At 36.6% G+C, this 22,937-nt stretch overlaps 1 protein-coding gene across 1 annotated transcript; it reads left to right on the forward strand.

Moving 5' to 3' along the window:
* On the forward strand, positions 1-22,937 carry LOC115919193. The gene is made up of 4 exons (XM_030972366.1): positions 1-334; positions 12,401-12,919; positions 18,012-18,136; positions 21,435-22,937. The coding sequence occupies exons 1-4, from the start codon at positions 205-207 to the stop codon at positions 21,633-21,635; spliced, it is 975 nt and encodes a 324-aa protein (XP_030828226.1). The 5' UTR covers positions 1-204; the 3' UTR covers positions 21,636-22,937.

A 22,937-nucleotide genomic window follows, 5' to 3' on the forward strand; every position in this document is an offset into this window, starting at 1 on the left:
GAGTGGATGGCATCTAAAGGTTCTCTCATTCTTTAGAATTCAGAATGTTCTAGTACAGCCTTATTAGCTTGAACATTTTCTAAACGTTCCCTTCAACTAAATCATTGAACCGAGCCAAAGCTACTTGTGACACAAGAATTGACACCAGGACATTTTTATTTGGTCTTTATCTATCACTATTGGATTATCTATTTGTCTTCCAAGATGGATCTTCATCTAGTTGTATTGTTTCTTGCCCTCGTATTCATTGTGGATTTTCATTCATGGAAGGTGTCGGGCTGTCAGTGCTCTCATACGCCTCACCCACAGCAGTACATGTGCGATGCAGACTATGGTAAGTGGTTTACATGATTTACATTGAACTCCTGACAACTTGATGAAAGCTAGGGTTCCTCCTAATGTTTGACTCCTAGTACAAGGCTATATGGATGAGATGTGGGTGAGAGAGAGAGAGAGAGCGAGAGAGAGAGAGAGTGAGAGAGAGAGAGCGAGAGAGAGAGAGAGTGAGAGAGAGAGCGAGAGAAAATATGGGGAGAATGATAGAAAGGGAGAGATGGAGGGGAGAGAGAGAAACATAATTTAGAGGGGGGTTCAAAAGACAGATAGACACAGAGAGTGAGTAAGAGACAGTGAAAGAGAGGGATATATAGACAGAAATAAGAGAGAGAGAGAGAGAGAGAGAGAGAGAGATCTACAGAGAGATGTGGGTGTATAGACGTTGTATGACAGTGGTGGATAGTCACAGGGTGAAGAAAATTGGTATGATTATGTCTGTCTTATAGAAAGAAAGGCAACAACAAATATATCATATTATACAGTTATTGACTGACAGGGGGTGTAATATAACATTATTTGGACCGCTGAAGGGAGTTATATTTCCCAAGTGGTTATATTTTCCCGAAGCGCGCAGCGCTGAGGGAAAATATGGTCACGAGGGGAAATATAACTCCCTTCAGGTCCAAAGAATGTTATATACCCCCTGCCAGTCAATAACTGTTATATTAGATAGCCCTTTTTTTGTGTGGGGGGGGGGGGGGGTCCAAAAAAATTTACCCGAAATTTTTTTTTTTCCCCTTTTTTTCGGAAATTACGGAAAAATAATCTGTCGAGATAGTTCAAGAAAGAAAAAAAAAAATAAAACAAATTTTGGGGAAAAAAAATTCTTACCCAAAAAAGCATTTTTCGGGAAAAAAAAAATTACCTAAAAAAGCATTTTTTGGGAAAAAAAAGTTTAAGAAAAAAAAATATTGAAAAATTAAATGACCCTCGGTAATGGTGTAATGTGTGTAATTGGTGACATACAGTCCTCAAGAGGGCGACATGCATTGATTAAAAATATATTCATTTCACCAGCTGGTTAATATAACACCGAAAAGTGACCGGCCAGGAAAATATAACAATTTGGATCCTCACAAATGATATCACGTGACAAGCTCTGGACCAATCACACCTCGGTATCTGTCTAAGCTATCTAATATCATCCAATATATAATGGCAATAGAAGAGAAATAAATTGAATGATAAAAAATGGGTACAGAAAGAGACAGAATAAAGGGGAAAGGGATGGTAGCTGACATTGCCAGAGTATGTGACATGTAGAGGTCTTAATTATACCACATGCTTCATGTTTATTAACAATGTTAATACAACAGAAATGTAAATTGTGACTTCACTAACTTCAATGATAAAAACCCATTTGATTGTAGTTACTGAGGTAACTGATCAAAATAAACTTTCTGCTTTGCGTATCATTTGTTTATTTGGTATTGAGCACTTCCGATTAGTACAAACATGCGTGCAAGAGAAAGGAAACAAAAGTCCCTAGTTTTGAACAGCCAGGTCAAAATTCCTTAAGCTGTACGACAATTGGAAGGCCGAATGCATTCACAAGTGTGCATTGCCCCAGTGAGCCGCAGTCATGGAATTGGCATTGCACAGCCCAGATTGACCTGAAGGAAAGCCATCATTGACGTACTGTTTCCTCGGCAGTCTTCAAATATACATCGTTTCCTAGAGCGTCATTACAAAGTGCTCTGTATCATCCTGTCTCATCAACACACAGCTGTTTGGTCTGTCATACCAAACCATTCTTGAACCCTCCACGCCTACTCCCAGATCATTAAATCATTCTTTCCCCTGCCACATTGAAGAGCATCATTCATGCAGGCAGAGGATAGGATCTAGTTGGTGAACTTCTAGTTCAAACAGAGAAGGGAATTTGTCTTGAGTGCAAGAGTTCATTCCCCACACTCGGAGGTCACTAGACTGAAGTGTCCTTACAAAAACAGGGGGAAGCTTAGACTGGTTCAATGAGACATGCACCAACGACAATTGTTCGGCAGCCAATTTCAAACAAGAAACAAATTAAGAATGTCAAACATAGACTTAACAGAACTATGATGAACTAACTCTATCCCATACCCTAACCCTAGAGGTATATCTCTTTGAAATAAGAAAGCCTGGAGTAGATGTTGTCAGGCCTTCTATTCCATCACTTTATACTACCACTTGAATAAAAAGGTCATACTGCTTAACCCATTGGTTACTGAGTTATGTCACTATCCTACCAATATTATACAAGAACCACTCCATCCCCACAGACAACGGGTTAGACATCTCTTTATTTCTGATTGAAGTATTATGTTCAGAAATGGAAGAGGTACAGAAGGTACAAGTTCATCACGTTTTTCTTTTTATTCAGTTCATTCAGTTCAGTCATAATTGAGTTGGTGAGTATAGGAATACTCACACAATTTGACCAATTAAAAAATATATCTAAAGTGTGTAGGAGTGAATGAGAATGCCTACCGGTACACCTGACATCATACATTATATATTCTAATTATATGGAGGAAAGAATAATGACTCTACCTCAGATCACATTCTGAAAAATAATGTGCAGCAATAGTAAAGCTTGTACCTGCTACATATCATCTGTTTGAAGAAGATATGTTCAATTGGGGGTATTCAAAGGAAACCAACAAAAAAAATCTGTGTCCTTATCCAACCCACACATTTAGGGATATTCGACACAGCTGTGGGGATACAGACAACCGTTTCTAGATTATTTCTGAGCCTTACATTAGTTTTGAAGCATATTTCTGAGCTTAGAGTCAGAAGCAGATAATCTTCTCATCGAGCTTAAAGAGACTTTAGTGATCTCTGTCGATCTTATTGCAATTTCCGCTGCACGATCTAACAAGTGTAAGGCAAGCATCGTTGGATCTCACAAGCACGCAGCTATCTGAGATACGTATCGCTTTGAAATGTCACATTTAATCAGCTTTATATCACTGAAAAGATCTTTTTCTAGTTCTTATTTCCTTACAAAGTTGCAGCTCAGTAAGTGTAATACACGTCATAAAATTCATGTTACTTTTTGAGTTTAGATTACATTTCAAGGACTGTTATGTTTGCCATAGATCTGATGTACAGTAATCATCTGAAGTAAATTATTTTTTTTTAAATTATGAAAATGTAGTGAACATTGATTCTCAGTCTGATGTGAAGCATTTTAAAATAATTAAATAATAAAAGCCAAACAGCTGTAGATAAACACAAGTTCATCAGTAGCAAGGAAAGATATAGCCTCAATGAGTCATCATGCTTAAACACATTTCTTTTGATATTCTTTATCAATATAATATTGATCATAGTTACAGAGATAGCTCCACTTAATTTACCCCAGCACCCCACATCTTTTTACCTTACTTGAGTTACAGTTTACACTCACAGAAGCAGCCAAAGTAATTGTCATTAAGACACAATGCCAAATGCCAAGGACATCAGCTAGTAATGTGGGTATATTTGATATGCCATTAATATTTCCTCTCTTTCCTTCACTTCATATACAGAGAGCAATATTTCACATTCATTGGATTTCCAACAGGATATGCAAATTTGGTGATTCATGCCAATAGTGGATATATGGATATAGGGAAGTACTTCCATCTGTGACCTTGTCAAAAGTTTGTCTTTTTTTCTCAATTAACTACTGTTTTTTTTTTTTTTTTTTTTTTTTTTTGCTCTTAGTTATTGGTTAAATGTGTTGTTTCTTCTCTCTGCAATTCACATTTAAAAAGGAAATACTCTAATAAAAAGTTGAACAGCTAGGAATAAGATAAATCTCTTTGACTTTATGTGTGTATCTATACTTTAATGATGTTTTAATGAGTTAGGCATCCCTCAATCGCACTAGTTAAGTAAAACCAGACTAACAAATACATATCGACAACACTGTAAAGATTGCAGGATCACTTTGTATTTTATCTGAACCCCTTTTTGAACCCTGCCTCTTGAATCGACACAACAACAGCATTACATCAAATATTCAGATATCAAAGTATGAATGATTAAAAAATTACAAATCACATTGACTATAATCCCTGAGCCCCTTTTTGAACCCTTCTCCACTGACAGCAGAACAGGATTGAATGTTTACCGACATTGAAGTCTAATTATGAGTGATGGGTTTGTTGTAACATGGTGTAATCCAACCTGAAACATAACCTCAAGTATCATCTAGGGTTCAATTGTCCTTTTGATGACATTGGTTAGAGTACACATCTATCATGCCATCAGCTAAGACCTGTAAGACGGTGCTTAAAGATACAATCCTCATGATATCATATGGAATACCATCCCTGGCAACATGAATGTTAGGGAGCTTAGCTTTAAATCACTTGAATATGACATCTTTATAACTATCTATGCATTTTGCTAGGTACACATCAGTCTACTATTGGACTTTCTGTAAATCTAGATAGAATACATCAGATATTGAAAAAATGCCAACAATTAAATCAAATTTGAACTTGCTTTACTTAAGTTATGGACATCTATCCAGGTATAATATTCCTAGGTGTTCCATCCGCAGAAAGCGAGTGCATGTGTTGTCTAGGTACTACCTAAACAACACAGCTGGGCACCGACAAAATAACAACCCCTCCCTAATGACACATCATATTCACTCTCCAAAACAAATGCTACCCAGAGCCAACTGCTAAGGTGATGTAAGGACACGTAACAATCTGATTGCGTTTCAGCCTTGTTCGTATGTGAGGTGTGAGGTGTGAGGTGGTAAACCATCTACATAACAAACACCATGGTCAAATTAAATGATGTGTACATCACAAATCTGTATTACTTTTAAATATTTACACTAAAAATGGTCTTTAATTTGCTAAGTTTGAAGTGTGAATGAGGGCTCCAGCATCAACGTGATCTCTCAAACAACAGTATGGCAAGGGCCCACTGACATTGAACTCTATGGTCAATCACAACAGCTGACAAGAAATCCAAGGGAAATGGTAGATGCCTGGAATTAAGTTTGGACAATTGAAACATAAATACATAATGATGTTTACAGTAATGAATTACTCAATGGGTTGTTGTCTGCAAGATAAATATATATTCATGGAGCTAGTTATTTTAATTTCTATGCCTAAATGTTATTACCACTGTTCATTGTTCCATTCCCTTATCTTATTTTTTTATCTCCATATAATGTCACCAAAATAATCTTGCTTTTAAATTTATGTTCAAGAATTTATGAATTAAATTCTAGAACAGTTTCAACTTTCTCAAGGCATTTGTGAATTTCATACCATACATTCCCATTTTTCGTCAATCTGCTTTGCTCCCAAATGTTTCCTTTGTCTTGTACTGTAACAGTACAGCCCCCTTACCCCTTCTTGGCTCGGACCCAAACAGAAGCCACAGTATCTAATACAGGTGTTGTTTACCACGGGCTCCCACATCCCACAACACCCTGGTTATTCCTAGTACCTCCCAGGCATCCTCTAATTGTGGTTTCTCTAGAGCATGTGATGAAATGTCAGGTCAGAGCCAAGTTAGATTTGACCGCTCGCTCCAGACGGAGTGTGGATGCTTCATTCACTTGTGTCTTTGACCTGACCAAACCACACTGACCAATCTGGTCATTACAGACTGGATAGTCACAGTCAGCCCATGCTCGATGTGGTCAGTTCAGTGAAAGAGCCAGAGACGTCAGTGATGCTAAAAGACCTTCTTGCCCATCAATGAAAGGACAAATACTTAAGAAAAACAAAAAAAGCAATTTAGGATGCTGAACACCTTAACTTTTCACAAGCTTTTGTTGTAGCTTGTAACATCCAAATCAGAATGATGCATGTAGGTTTTCTGGTCTGCTACTGAAAGGCCTCAAAAAGGCCCCAATCTTCAAGGAAGATGTTGATTATGATTTTGGAGAATCCTTAATGTTCAATCATTCATTCATTCATGTACTGTATGCAGCAGGTTCCTGGTACCCCTTTTCAATTCCTATGTGATTGGGAAATGCTTCACAAGTGCAATCTGGTACCCCAAAATGAAGGGAAAATTTCTATGGCTGAATGCAAACTACAGAACTATTGCAAAGGGAATAAAATTAGCTTTTTAAAAGTGATTTGCATGAATAGTACAACAGTTTTAACACTCTGGCCAATGGTTCTTGGCCTACATACACCTGTCTATCTTGAACTGTGGAGATCGGACGCGATAAAAGAACATGAAATAAATCAAACTGCACATGCTTCTCTATCAAAGGATGGCACTGAAGTTCTGACATGTCTCTAATCAAAGGACATTATAATTTGATAATCCATCTAAATCTAATTATTCACTTTGCAATGGATTTTTCATATTGGCGGTGATTTGAAAAAGGTAATTGGTCTTACCACTGACGTCAACCGTGTAATCTTCTTCACACCATGTTAATTACAGGATATATCTTCCATTAACTTAATTTCTGAAGTGAAAGTGATTTCCTTCACTCTCTAACAATTCAGACACTATTTTGTAATACATCATGGGTTAAAGCAACAAATGAAACAAGAATAGATCACATTCACAATCACATAGACATATGTTTTTTTTTCCTTTTTAGTGATATTTTATATATCATATGGCCTAAACAAATCAAGATATTATTTTGCAATACTTAATGCATTTGGTCACAACAAAATATGCATGAAAATATGTCACTTTGGTAAATTACTGTGACAACTTGATCTTTATATAGTTACTTCTTTATTACAGGGGCTAATAAAATTACAAACGTATGACTAGAGAACATATCACTTTGATAATGTAATGTTATTTTGTCTTTTTAAGTGATGCTTACTTCTTGTATGGGTTAAAAAAGTAAGGAATACCATTACAAAAATACTTTGTGTACTTGGTTATGACAAGTTGAGAATGAATCACTTTGATTATCACTCTGACAAATTGTACCTCTTTAGTTTCCTTTTAGTAGCATTAACCTTTCCAATATCATGGTTGATCGGCTTGATGAGGGGGTAATAAGTCAAATTCGAACAAACAGTATGTAAGAGGCAGCATATATTATCATTATGTTTTTTTTTTGTTTTTTTTTTGGGGGGGGGGACATGGGGTCTTTCTTGTAAATCCATATCAACAACATTCAATTCTGTCCCTTTAAAAAAAATCCCATGTAAGCTTGTTGTGATCCAATAACTTTTGACATGAAAGCCTTGAGGATACTGTCAAAGGGTAATGACAATTGTCTGCAAACAATATCTTCCTTTTCAACAATCTAACAAATTAAACCTCCGATTCAATTTTCTAATCCATTTCATCTCTCATTGTTCCTCTCACCATGTCAATCTCCATTACACCCAATTTCTGACAAATTGGTGATACCATGTGGATATAGTTTGCACAGTAGCAACGGCAATGGCTTCTAGTCATATTGAATTTGGACTTGAATATTTGTTCCTTATGTTAGTGCCGCAAGGTGTATGAGAAGACACAGAATAAATTCCAACTTTCTAAAAAATTTGCTATTGTTGCAAAAAACTTGAGCAAAAAGATATGTTTTAACTTAAAGAACAGTATCCAAACCATGTAAACATCCATAACAAATCAAATGTAAACTGTATTTTAAAAAAAGCATGATGCAGGTGACAACTATGATAAATAAATTTGAAGTTATCAGACTTGTTTCTTTTCAAGTTTTGATGATAAATAGTGGGTGACAATGATTGAAATATTTTGCTTCTACAAGTACCGTTTACTTTTCTGTTTTTGTCATCTCTGTTTGACTTTTTGATTGATGATTCCACACAAATGACACTGCAGTTGTAAATATCCACAGGATGAACAGGACTAATAACATGTTCTCATTACTTTTGGCACTTAAATATGTAACTACTAAACTTGTCGTTAATGACTTTTGATCGTGCCCTTGAACTAAACATGAAAGTTGAAGATATTACCTGTAGGCGAAGTGTGACAGGAATTCCTACACACCGCCTAATCATCATTAAAATGAGAAAATACCGATTACAAGTGGCATAGATCATTCCTAAGTAGCTCTTCTCACCTTAACCTAGTGAGTTAATGGGAAATTAAGGGAAATGATTAATGTTCAGGTGAGAAAAGAACCAGAAACTGTTCTGATTGTAATCAACATTCTTTTGAATTGTATTCAATGAAGGCAGCTAAGAATAACAAATTTAGTTTTATTGCTTGTGGATTTCGTTAAGGCAAATATCTTGCAAAAGCACAAAAATGGGACAAATAGTACAAGTGGTGTAAAAAGTATTTTAAAAAATACAAAAAAGTAAAAGAAAAAAAAGTGCACCCCAAAACAGCTCTTATTTGAGGCTGAAAAGCCATCAATCAAAATCATGAAAGCAATTTGTTGACTTTGACATTCCCTGCAACAATACCTAAACAAGCAGCAAATTACGATCCCACTAAAACATGACAGGTTGTAGAACCCAAGCTGGAAATTGATCACTTTGTTATTCACTTTGCTTTCCCCCCGAAGTGACTGAACTGTAAGGAAGTTTTGTAACTGGCATATATCTTTTGAAGATGTACATACCAGTCTCTTTTGAAGATGTACATACCAGTCTGCTAATACTGAATGGGATATTTACGATCAGTTGTGGACTGAAATATGAAGGGCAGTTTTTCTGTTGTTATGCCATTGTGACCTCCGCTTGTCACTGACCCATTGTTAGGGGAATGCTCATAAAAATATGACTGACTGTCATACTGAATTATTGACTGCTGTGCAAAGTAGTCTCCTAGTATGGTTTCACCCTGTCTTTGCTTTTCTCTCTCTTCTCGCTTTCTTTCTCTCTCTCTCTCTCCCTCCCTATCTCTTATTTTTTTTTATATATCTTCATGATCTAAATTGGCGTAGGTATTAGCTCAAATATGACCAATAGTCCGTAAAGATATGAAGAGAGTGAGAGGATGAAAAACAGACAGAGAGAAGAAAACAAATGTTGGTTTTAGATATTGGAGGGAAAATAAAAAATTCCATAGTATCACAATCAGTTGCCAAATAAAGAGAAATGGTGTGATTTACATGAATGATGATGCTCACAATGAACCAGTTTCTCAGTTGGGTCCCATGTTTATTATATTTCGCTGCCTGCCTGGCCTGCTGCCTGTCATGTTTTCAAAGAGATCGTGAAGGAATGCACCCTGGCTACTCGACCTCTACAGGCCCTCTGTCCTAGCTTCTTAACCTAATATTTGCAAAGACTTGAATGTGATCAGAGCTATATACTCTGTCCTATACTTAGCTGCATTCACATAAAGTGCAATACACTCCAGCTTGCGTTGGAAGGACAGTTGAACTCTGTCATGTGTCTATTCCACAAGATGCGACATACAGATGGCTCATCGAGACGTGTCCCTGATTTTTGTCAATTTAATTTCATAAAATTTAGAGGAAACTCTATAAATGTAAAGATTGCAGTAATGTTCCTCAAATGAACATTCCACTCTGTTTACTATTTTCATCCGAAATTGTACAGGTAGTTCATGCATACAATTGATTTATGTGATAAAAATGTCTACATTGAATAGATGCTTCTTTTTTTATAATGAACACTGTTCGTCTGTATTTTGAATGAACAGTTACCGGCACATGTATTCTAATGAATAAAAAGTACTACTCACACAAAAATTGGATCATCTTTTGATGTACTTGGTTTTTAAAAACTACAATGAAGTTTTTTTCAGTTTAAGCTGGCTGTTGCAGGCACAAGTTAGGATCAACTATGCAGTGACTGTTCAACATATGTTTGAAAAGGGTACATTCAAGTCAGCTTTATATGAAACTTTAGTTGCTTTTGTTGAAGAAAAAACACATGGTCTCTGGAGAAACAATGGATGCTTGGAGTGCCATTCTTCAATAAAACTGTCAAGAATAATTTCAACAGCCTTCCTTTTAACAAGAAGTAACATTGTCTTGAACTTCACATAAGTGACTCACACATTCACAGCTATGAACATTAATGGTTCAAAATGGCAGATATTTCACTCAATTGCTGATTTCATGTACTGGTAATATTGAATGCCTTCCTGACATGAAGATGCATGCCATTCCATCATGTGATGAAATTTGTCCCTGTGGAAAAATTTAATGTGATCATTTTCTATTGAAGTTTCCAACCTTAACTCTAGAAGTGCTTTATCCTTCCCAAGCCATGATTATTATTATACCCTCCATCACCCTTGCTTGAAATTAAAATGTCAAACTAAAGTAGGTTGATAGGGGCTCAGTTTCCATGAACCAGACATGCCCTCTGCCTAAGCTCTAACCACTTTGTATGAGGAGGAGTCTGTTGAGAGCCAGAAGGGCATTATGAGTTAACACCCTTGACGCTCTCAACAGATGATATATGTACCAAAGTTATGAATGCAATATTTCAATACTAAATAGAGATGTAGAATTGTTATCAGGGACAGGGAGGGATAGCAGAGGGTAGCAATGGAAAGGTAGTGCGATGTGAGGTTACACAGCATTTCAACCTTCGTGGTGTCAAAAAGGTCTCAATATTGTATGGAAAAACTTACATTTCATAAGACAATTTTTCAATCAGAGTGCTTATTTACTGGTCATCTTGATATGTTCCACTATATATATATTTCAGATCCCATTTCAATTATGAGTAGAGAGTAAGATTTTTCTTGAACAAAATATTAGATGTAATATATGGCAGTGAAAGGGGAATCAGTTCTAGAACCTCTATGCTCTTCCCCCCCCCCTCCCCCCCCCCCACAAAACCCTACAATGTTTCACGCAAACTGGAAATAAATGAATGCATGGTAAAAAGGAGTGAGAAAAAAAATAGAAATAAATAAGAGAAGTGTTTTACAATAGCTATAGAGGGTGAGCGTAGAGAGGACAGGGTTCTTGAAGGATCTATGGTCTAGAGGCATGCAGGCGCAGGAAAAGGCACATGTCTCCAAGGCCTGAGGACCTGTCACGTTGCCTTTGATAGTTTCCTGTCGTTAAAACAAATTAAATTGTTCAGGAAGACTCAAGTCCCTAGCTCTTTCCATCCGCAACTAGCGCTCACCTTCGCCAAGTCCTTTCTAACAGCATGAACTACCTACATGAAATCAAACATGTATAAAGGCCTATGTACGCGCTATGGAGATAACTTGATGTGGTAGTGAGGTGGTTGTTGCATTGCAGTATGATTATGATTCTATCTTGGAGAATTTCTGTCGATTCCTGAATTTCAAAAGGAATCGTACATGAATAACTGCTGCATTTCTCAAGAAAGACAAGTGTAATTAACATCTCGGGGTGGTACAATTTCCATATTGTTCATTGTAATATTACTTCAGCAATCAAATTAAAAAGTAATTGAAAAATACAATTGTTCTTATGCCCTTGTGCCAGGCACAGAAATCAAATCTATGATGTACACTGTGAATGGTTCAAAGCATTGCAGGACACTCTAAGCCATGGCTGATTGGTAAAGTTGAAGAAACAATCAGGAAATCACAAGTATTTCTGATGATTAAAAATCTCCATTGAGACCTGGGAAAGAGTCACAAAAATTGCTACAAATCATATTTCATTACTTAACATTCTAAGATCCACTCAAACATGTGAATGAATAAATGAATGAGTGAGAGAGTGAAATTTCCTTCTAGCAATGTACTTTGCTCAGTCTTATCAACTTTCAGTCCCTTCCCTAGACACAATTACCAGTACCCCAAGATTGAGAGTGAGGCCAGAATGGCCACAGACAGTGTCTGCAGAATTGATTATCCTCTTAAATGAGATGAATGTCATTCTCAGTTCAAGGGTATGAAGGGAGAAAGTAGTCAGTGTTCTTTTTTTTTTATTCTACTATTAAGGCAAGAAGTCATTCTTTGTGCGACATTCACAGTATTCAAACAAAGTTAATGGGAATGAAAATGCTGGAGGGGGAGGGGGGGGGGGGGGGTTGTAGGGTAGCACCAACAACAACATTAAGGCATTGATGGTGTGTTTTGTCTTTCCTTTTTATTTATACTTATGAGATTTATTCATCAAAATCTTTTCTTTGTATACTTGATACAATTATTCTATGTTTCTTATGTGTTGTATTTTCAGTTATCAGAGGGAAAGTAATAGCAGAGGCATTTGTACCGAACGGTGGCGTCAAATCCTCCAAGGCACCTGTCCCTACGCTACCCCCACCAACCACCACAAAGAGGCCACCATTCAAGTTCCCTGACTTCAGAGAGCGCCAGTGGTGGGAGCCTGTCCTCCGTCGGCCACACCCAAGGAATCCTCCCCCAAGGCAACCTGAGTGGAGGAATCCCTTCTTGGGCTTCCAGAACCCCCCTCCACTGGTCCTTGCTGATGAAGCCCCGCCTCCAGAACCCCAGCATCTTGAGGAACCTGAGCTACCTCTCATGGTGGCTGACCAGCCACGCCAAGCCTATCATCATGGAGCATACAAGGAGACATTTCCATGGCAATACAGGAGGAGATACACGTTAAAGGTTGACAAGGTTTACAAGGGAGAGGAGATGATTTCAGTCAAGTCAACAGTCAATGTCTTTACGGAACCTGAAGAAAGCATGTGTGGAAAACAACTCAAAATGGATACAAGATACCTTATTGCTGGTAAGTTACAAGAAATATCTTTTCTTCAAACAAACAAAATATCCTATGCCAGGCTGACACGACCCCAAACTAACTCTTAAATTTAAAAATCTTGGCCATTTGGGGGGTAATGAAATTCTTTGTTTTGTCTGTTGTCAGTCTGGTGTTGGTCTCTTTGTGACTCAAGTACAAACATCTATTTGTACTGACATGATACCAAACCAACAATATTTTTGGGAATGTGCATTATTTGATATATTTGTTGGACTTGAAAGCATCACCCTTACTTACATTTCTTCTATGCACAAAAGTGAATAGTACTACATGACTTAATGTCATAAAGACAATGTTCCCTATTTTGTATTGCCTATAGTCTGGCAGTCATCACTTTAATTGAGAGTTGAAATATCTGGAGCAAACATGCAGTGGCTAATATGAATAAAGTTCTGTATTTAACATCCTTGAGAGATGTTTAAATGTCAATCAAAATCACTTCCTATCGTTTTTACTTACACCCTGAAAAAGTCATTTCAAACAGCTCAATTGTTAAACTCATTATTTGTTCTCCTTGATAGGGAGAGAACAGAGGACGCAAGGTGTTTGGGAACAAATATAACTTATTCATTTGCACCAACATCTCAATAGATGTGCCTTAAAACAATTTGGTTTTAGAGAAAGTGGTATGAAATGGAAGATGGGACAGAAATATATCATTACTGATTTGTTTACCATCCAGGGGTGAAGAGATTTTGAGTGGACAGAGAAAGTTGCTTTTCTTGAAATAAAAGTAAACTTCTTCAGTGTCTTCAAGAAATAACATGTCTCCCATGACGGCTTTTTTAAAGAAGTTACAGGTTAACTATACATATCTGAGTGTGTGTACATACAAATTCATATATACAATCATCAAGAATGCATTTTGGTTGTACAGGTATTTGTATCTTTTTGTTGGCCGCTATCCAAGAACTAACTCCTTGAAAGGTGTGAGAGTCCGTTCAGGAGGACTTACAAACAAACTATCATGTAAACACATAATGATATGAATACTCCTTATACAGTGTGTAAACATTCAACGAGCTAGGACCCTTGGGCCTATATACCATTTCCCCATTTAGAAAATGATTCAACTCTATCTTTATTTCTTGTTTTTTTTGTCTTCCCTTTTTTTTTTACTAAGCAACATCTTTAACAACATCTTGTTGGTTCTTATTTTTTGCTTTGTCACATACAACCTTTAACTGGAAATCTGCAATTTCGCTTCAGTCGACTAAGTCAAGGATGTGAATGTACCCATGTTGAATCAAATTGGATATGAACTCTTGAACCACCTAAGATCTGAAAATGCAGAATTAGGTCTTACTCCCATCTTCCCTCACCTAGCTTCTTTGCGTTAGGGTGTGGGCGTAGGTGTCAAGTAGAGAATTGAACCCTGTGAAAATTTGCCAGAAAGTCTCCACCCAGTAGCACATTTGATTATTTTCCCTGTAAACAACCTGTACTTGAGGATGACTCTGCATGAAGTTGGAGGCATGTGAACCTCGCAAATAAGAGAGGAAAACATTTCAAATATGCCTAGAAAGAAATATCTGTGGTATATAATGAATATACATGTATATGCCAATGAGTGTTGATTATTTCAGTACATTCTAAATATTACCTTTTTGATCACCACATTCTGAATATTCAGGGATGAACAGATTAAAATTTAAGTTGAAAAAAAGAAAAGAATTTATGATGGATTAAAATTGTGGCACAGCCTAAACCAAAAGGGTTTTTAGTATATTTAAAATAATTTGTATTCTAAACAGTTCTTGCATTGATATACATTTATTTTTAATGGCAGATTTGTAACTTATATACATGTCTAATTTATGATATCATTATTTTGTGTACAAGATTTTTTTCAAAGGTATTTTTTCTAATGAAGGGTTCTATTTTACACTTTTAAAATTCTCAAATATTTTAATTAAGGGATTCTACTCCATGGAGAAAAATTAAGAAAATACACACATGTTCTGTTTTTCAGGTTCGCTCCTACATGTACAACAGATACTATGAGAAAGCTTTGAAATATTCAAGATTTTCAATCAATTTGTGATGGATTCTAACAAATTGTTACCTGACTGTATCTGAAAAAGGCCACAAATGATCTTATGAAACCTTTAAAAGCAATCCAATTCCTAAGACTTCACTAATTAGTTGTGGTAGGATAAGCCCCCCAATTTATAGACTTCATTCACTTGTTCAGCTTCCGTTCACTTATGTGATCTAAGCGTGGAATGTTGATCGCAGTGCAGGTGGAACTGGACTAGTTGATGGAGTCCAACCCTTCAAATTAAGAGTCTAATCTAAGCCTTTCATTCAAGAATATATGAATTTAAGAAGATAGACCAGAATGAAATGGATATTACGGAAGACCTAATTGTGCTATGAAAAGGTTTCAAATAAGTTCCAACAAGTTAATCCAGAGGCAACTTCATGCAGTTCAAGAAGACCATGAAAGCACATTGCCTTATACTTATAGAACAGGGGGGAGGGTAGTAATTCCCCTTCCCTCTCTTAATCATAGTTGTACAAGTCATTACAACTTTTGAAAAGAAATAATTCTGAAGTTTCCTTTTACAAATCTTTTCTAACAAGATTAGAATCCTGGCCATTTCAAGATTTAATTAATATGTACATTCCTTGAAGATTAACACCCACACAAAGTTCATATGATCCTTGTCAATCACCAAGTTTACTTTCTTGTTACACATCTTCATGTTATTTAAGAAATTATTATTATCATACAGTGAGCAAAACAAAGAAGCAACATTTTAACAGATCAGCAACAAAAGAATGATCACATATCTCGAAATCATTATATGAACACACTAGACCTAACACTTATCCTAAACAATACCTAGCTGCGACTTTAATCATAGCCCTATACCCAACTTAGAATAAACCCTAGAGTGAATGTCGTCAGAGCAAATGTTGGATCCCTTCAAATAATATATCATAAACAAGGCAGAAAGGATATCAAGACAACACATCGGCCAAGGCAACCATTAGGAGGAAGGATAAGGATCCAAGAAAATGAACTTGACTTGACATTTAATGGCATCTAAAGAATGTGAAGGTATAAAGAGTCAGCTGTTGCCAGTCATTAAGGATCTGCCATTGTTCTTAATACAGTTCGAACCCAAACTTCCTGTACTGTCATGTATATCTTGCCTTAGCTGCCTTATAGATGATGTGTATGCATCTCATAATAGAATGTATCCCAAAATCATTGTCAAACATAATTTTTTCAGCTCTCATTCCCATGTCATAAAACACTATTAACTTGCAAAAATGAATGGAAAGAACTAAAAGAATACATATATTTTTCTCAGTGCAAATGGCTTGGCAATAGAACAGGGTTTACATAATCGATACAAGGGTGCACATCCTCACATTCACCCAAGCACATTCAAACAAATAATGCAATATTTGATTCATGATTCGCATTTTAAATCTTTCTGTGCTTGCTACATGCATGACTGTAGTATAATTAATTAAATGTTCCTAATATTTCTTCTACCTAGCCAGTCATAAAATAGTGTGAAAATGGGATAAGGGGTATTTCATACGGTCAGGAATTGTCAAGATCTATGTATCTCAGGAGTACCCTCCAACAAGGAACTCTATGATTGATTCAAAATATACCTTTCAGCCAATAGTGACATTCCTTACTACCTCCACCAAATGTCCAAACTTGTCACTCAAGCTTGCAAACATTGGCTAGTCTTGGGTTAGTGTGAAAGGAACGAAAAATGGTAGGCGTTGCTGGTGCAGAAAAGAATTATCAATATTGTGATAACTCTGCAGCTTTGCACTGTACAAGGTGATGTGTTGACAAAAGGGTAGTGGCAGGCCGCTCTTGGGCAGGGTCACTCAAATACCAATTATGCCACAAAATACAAACAAAAAGGCACCAAAATGGCTTTGACTTTGAAGCAATACAATGTTCACTGCATCTTTCTTTTTTCACAACCAGCCCTTTACTCATTTTTTAAAACACATTCTTCTCGGCATTCCCATGGACATAATTCATGTTAAAAGTCACTTGTACTGAGGGATAATTGTTAGCGAAAGTGCAGGGAGAATACTTGCACAATTGACTGCACTCCTTGCACTTCTTTTATATCAAGAACATCTGGGGCCATGTCAGGAGATTGATGGCCCAATTCATTAAAAGCAAAGTTAGATGCTGGACTTGAAGCCTTATAGATACATCCTTGATTTTACATTTATTTTTGTTTTGTTTATTTGAGACTAGTTTGTACATTTTGTATTGTATCCCAAAGACTATTTACATTGGATGGTAGTGAAACACTTGATTGACAACCACATCTCTCAGTAAGTGCTCCACTTCAACTTCCAGAATCCAGTGCTGTTTCAGTACATTGAACAAATTTGTGAACGTTCAGTGTAACTATTGTATTTTGCAACATTAAAAAACTGAACTATTTTTCAGTGCACTGAGAACTGTTGTATTGAATGGTCATTACCTCTGCACTGTCATCAAATTGTCTCGGAGTATAGTCAAGACATCACGATCCTGACATGTCTTGCATTTGATGGAGAAGCTAGAGACCCAGGGGTACTTGGGCTACAAACCACAGACACTATAGGGGCCATTGCTTAGCAGATGGGGGTTAAGAGGGGTACGTCACCACACCCTAGGAGGGGGCTCCTTTAGTCTGTGGCAACGTATATACTGGCTCAAGCAGAAAGGGTGCATATTTGAGCAATGGAGGGGGTCAAGATTATTGACTGGTCGTTTCTTGTTTATACTGAAGCAATAACAATTAAGTTGTTTACTATGAAAGGAAGTTATTTCCAAGTCACCTGGGCATCTCATCTGCCAAAGTGTCATCCTTAACTAAGATATCAAGTCAAACCCTGAAACAGTCAGAAGAGGGTGAAATAGGAGTCACTGTGTGTCGTGACCTCTTATAAATCATCAATTTATTAAAATGAATTTGATTACAATGACTCTTCATCTCTCCCCCATCTCTCTCTCTTCTCTCTCTCTCCCTCTCTACCTCCCTCTCTCTCTCTCTCTTTTCCATCATTTCCTATGCAGGTTATATTGTAGATGGGGAGATCTTCATAGGCCTGTGTGACTGGGTAGTTGAGAAGTCCAAGCTCACCAAGGATCAGAGGAGAGGACTCAGGCATACCTACAAGAAATATTGCGATGTCTGCAGAGTAAGTTCTCACTTCATGAAATTTGGGTTTACGGAAAGGTTTTAAAAAGTGAGCTTTCTCATTCTTTTAATGTCACACTGCCAAACCGTCCCGTTCTTGGCCAATCTGGATGTCATTTTTTGTTTGGTCCTTTATCGGTTCGGTGTTGGTCTTGTTGGTGTGACTGAGGAATCAGAGCTGTACCTTATATTCAAACCAATGCAGTCAAACAGAGATCTTCTAATTGAATCCTCAAAATGTATCTGAAAAACCACCATCACATGCACATTCTAATGTCTAATGTCTAATTTATATTGAATTGTACAAGACTTTTTTTTGGAAATTGGGGAAATATCTGGGTGGTTTTCACGATGCTTTGGACGAATACCAAATAATCATTTTGTTTCAAACAGAAAAGTAACTGCATTTTCTATATTTACATTTCTAATTTCTACAGCATCATCAAACCATGAATGACACAGATAGCATTGAGTGCACATACATGTATCTCTAGGATGTTAAGACATACTGATCTGAATTAATGAATATAGTCTTGACCTAATCTCTGAATATAAGGAAGCATGAGGACCCAAATGGTGTCATGATATAGTTCCCAGTTCCTGAGGAGACCTCAAGGCTTAATTGACTTGGACATGGGGAAGGTTAGATGGGGAATGGAGTGACTTGAGATTTTCATTTCAGACAGAAAACTCAAATTTTAAGTTCCTTATAGCTTTTTCATATCCCTTACATAGAATTATGAACTGTCAGTAAAAATGAGAAACTACATGTGGCTGATGTCGATAGCACTACTGAAACATCCATTGCTATATATGCACATCCCACCAAGAATTGTGTCAAAAACATCTTTCAAAACTGTGTACTGTCCTGCATCCTTACACTGCCAAAATAAATGAACAATAGACAAATATTACCATTTGACATATGCTGCATAACTTCAGCAGCTTATGTACGTCACAATATATCCCCCCAAAAAACCAATCCTTCACATTTATTTGTAAAAGATTATATTTTCCAGGCGTGACAAATCAGCTAAACTTAGCTGAATAAAAGAAACAATTTGTCACTTTTTGTTCCCATTGAAAAGAAGCATTAGAGGTAGTAGAGAAATACCCATCAATACACAGACACCCACGGAAATGCATGGTGCAATACAATCAACATAATATGGCAGAAAGTACCTTGCCTCTTCTTGCATTCCACCATTTGTTTGCTGTCAGTACAACCTGTCAAGCAAACAATTTTAATTCTTTAACATATTTTGTCCTTTAGAGTTAACAAAGTTTGAAAATAAACTGTCATAATACAGCAAAATAGGTTTGGGAATCTGATGCAACGAGTATCCCTATTTGTTTTATCAATATATGTAGGACATATTAAAAGAAACATTTATTCCATATATAATGCAAACACAAACAGTTTGTTCAACCACTGTTGAAAATAGATTTATAACATACATGTGCCTTTCTAAGGAGTTATTTACCTTAGTTCAAAACAAAAAAAGCAAAGTGTGAAACATTTCATATTTTTCAAAATGTTATGGCATTAAACTTGTAGAAAAACAAGTTCAGGAATCAATACATCAACCTTGGAAGTTTTAAGTGAACTGATAAAAAAATAAAGAAGAAAAATTGTTTTAACGGTTTGTTACAATCAGTGGGTCACTTCCTATCACACATCCTATCCTAATTACACCAGACTGGTTGTCAAGAAAACATGTTTACTGTCCTCACATAACACAAGACCTTTTGCCGCTTCAAAATCTCATTACCGATTACTAAACGATTACAATCCTACAACTGGTCATCAGCTTTCCCTATCACTTCTGTAAAGGATGTATTCTTTGCTGAAAGCTACTTGACCCTCAGTCATCACACTTAACAATTAAAAAGGCATTGAAAAGCATAAACAGGAAGGTCCACTTCATCCAGTCAGGTCAGACCGATCCTAGACTGTCTGTATACAAAGGAAGGGGGTTATAAGATCACTTGAGGGCTCACTTTAAGTAGATAACAAGGATATGATGACACCAACTTTGGAACAATTTTGTTTGTTCTCCCATAATCAAATACTTCCAACTCTCATCATGAGACAATGATAGATAGAAAATCAGTCATCCTAAGAGATTACACACACACACACACACACACACACACACACACCCACACAGAGAGAGAAAACAATGTATGAAGAGTTTGATATTGTAAGATATGTTCTTTCAACTAATACTTTTACTGATAATTGCTTGCATACTGAATTGTTTAAAAGCGTTGTATATTGTACAGTAGTTGGTACGTCAATTGTCTTGGTGTGGTGTTATTCATAACTTTTGTACACAACTTATAGTGGGTTTGATTTGTCTCCTGCATGGACAATAATTGTGTCATCTTCACCCCTCAGGGGTACATACCTGCACCCATCAAAGCATTGTCTTATACAGCAGGGGGTTGTTTTGCACACCATGTTTACTCCCCGAGATGGAATGTCAATTAACCTTTATACAAGGCAATTTGCCTACTTTGTATATTGTGGGATAGTGTCTACAGAAGGGTCATCCAAATTCCCTTTACACAAATAATAACGACAGCTAAAACAGAGGACATGAGAAGGTGGTTTTGCCTCCTGAGCTATATACCAAAATACATTAGTAAAAAGCAGATTTCAAACCCATGCTCTTTGAATATTAACTCTACCCAAAATGTGGGCCTAGGAGTCTGTAGAAAATGTGTGCTACTTGACAGCAAATTGTATCCATGGAGTTCATTAAAATGGAAGGACAGGTCTAGTCATGCAGTAGACAGAGATTTGACATTGTCCCAGACAACTTGAGTATCAACAGACAGCAACATGTGTTCAAAAAAGATTAACACTAAAACTAAAGAATAGATTAGAGACGGTTGGGGAGCGGAGAACCTGACCCAGACAAAAGTTTACCCCAAGGATTATGGCAAATAGAACAGGGTTTTTTAAACTTCAAAACAAAAACAAAAACACTGCTTCACTGACGAAAATACAAACACAATCATTTCTAGCCCTTACAGAAATTTGAAAATGACTGTAGAAAGTGATAAATGAAGTCTGAAGACCTGTTTTAGATATACATTTATAGTTCCTTCCAATAAAAATACTTGGTATCAAAAAAATTACACACAGCCCATTTCTAAATATATCATAATATTTTGTTTGGGCTATTTTAAACCTGTGCTGCATAACAGTCTTGTTTTGAGATATGTGCTACATAAATCTGAAGTATCATTTTATAATTATCATTACAATTGTTATTCTCCTCTCTTGGTAGATAAAATCTGGAACTCTGTACTGGCCTCCTGAAGCCAAGGAGAAGGATGTCTGCCCTTATAACCCATACCTTTCAGGAAACACAGATTGCGAAGGAAAATATTCCAGTTGTATCAGGTCTTCAGACGGTACCTGCAACTGGATGGAGACGAGACAGCTCAAACACTGTAAGAGGAAAATAGAGAGTTCAGTATTCTTATAACTCTACAAAGAGCAGTACCTGACTCTAAAGAGGCTTCCAGAACTGACCTTAAAGATTGCTTTAGCAATGTGGAAGGAGTATGGGGTGCACTGCTAGAGACATGGGCAAGTGGAGAGCAGATGAACTGTCCAAACTGTGCAGTTTCCCATTGTTCTCTCTTGGAGCAGTCGCCACAATGAAAGAATTGCTTGGAGAAACTTCCTAGAGCTCTGCAATGGAACATTTTGTGCAGAAGCTCTGGATTCCTTCCATCTGAAGAGTCTAAGTTCACTCACTCACTCTATGATGCAGCCTTTGACTACAACGAGAGCTGCATATGGAGGATTTGTCTTGTGGCAGTTGTCTTGATGTTAGTCCATGGCTTACAGGATGTCGGATGTACATCCCTTGATAGAACCTTCTACAACCTATAGATGTGAGCTGTTTGGTGGAACACTTTGGAGGACTGTCCCTCATGTGTTCACTCTATTAATATCAAAGGATACTGGTGTGGTCAGCTTAAGAAACACAGGTTTTAATGTGGACATGGGTCAAGTATTGGTATTCACATAAACTTCACAACTGTGTTTACAGTCTGGTCCAGTAATCAAGGAAATTTGAAGTTCTTCACAAAAAAAAAGTTCTGTGCCTGAAACAGACATTGAGATATATTCATTCAAAAGCTTGTAGTTACTGCTTTGAAACTATGAGCGAGATATTCCGTGATTTGAAGCTGGACTTAGACGGGTGATTTGGGATCATGTGCCCAAGAAAAAATATAAGATGTACTATTTAAGCTATAAATCATGTATGTTTTAAGCTACTAATGGTGGTGATGGCCAAGATAGAAAGTTGAAAAAAAATGGAGATCTCAGAAGTCTCAGGAAAACCTGACTTGCATATTGAAGTTGATGACATCTAAAACTTTGATAATTTTTGTTATACCGCAGTATTATAATGCAAGTACATCTTGAGATTTAAAAAAAAAGAGGTTTATCATACAAATAGAAATGAAATTTGATAAATACTTCCAACTGTGTATGCAATTTTGAAATATGAATTATTCAAAGTATTATATCAAATTATGTATGATCAATAGATTATTTATTATTGAACAAGGTTTAAATGATGGGTTGTGTTACTCTCCCCTCCTACCTATATATATATGTATATTTAAATATATACATATACTATTCTTAAGTGTTATGTAGTTTGTTGATGTGTTAAATGTTCATTTAGGATTCATTATTATGGAACTGTTATGAAGACACCCATGCTTCAAAGGCTTGTCCATGCAGACATGCTGTAGTAAACTTTGGCCTT

The sequence above is a fragment of the Strongylocentrotus purpuratus genome, unplaced genomic scaffold (genome assembly GCF_000002235.5).
Source record: "Strongylocentrotus purpuratus isolate Spur 01 unplaced genomic scaffold, Spur_5.0 spur5_scaffold_6, whole genome shotgun sequence".
Classification (NCBI taxonomy): Eukaryota; Metazoa; Echinodermata; class Echinoidea; order Camarodonta; family Strongylocentrotidae; genus Strongylocentrotus; species Strongylocentrotus purpuratus.

Bases quoted from the DNA above. Each gene is read 5' to 3' on its own strand.
- LOC115919193 (XM_030972366.1), top strand. From the start codon at position 205: ATGGATCTTCATCTAGTTGTATTGTTTCTTGCCCTCGTATTCATTGTG. The intron at 335-12,400 runs GTAAGTGGTTTA...TTGTATTTTCAG, and splicing joins CATGTGCGATGCAGACTATG to TTATCAGAGGGAAAGTAATA. The intron at 18,137-21,434 runs GTAAGTTCTCAC...CTCTCTTGGTAG, and splicing joins AATATTGCGATGTCTGCAGA to ATAAAATCTGGAACTCTGTA.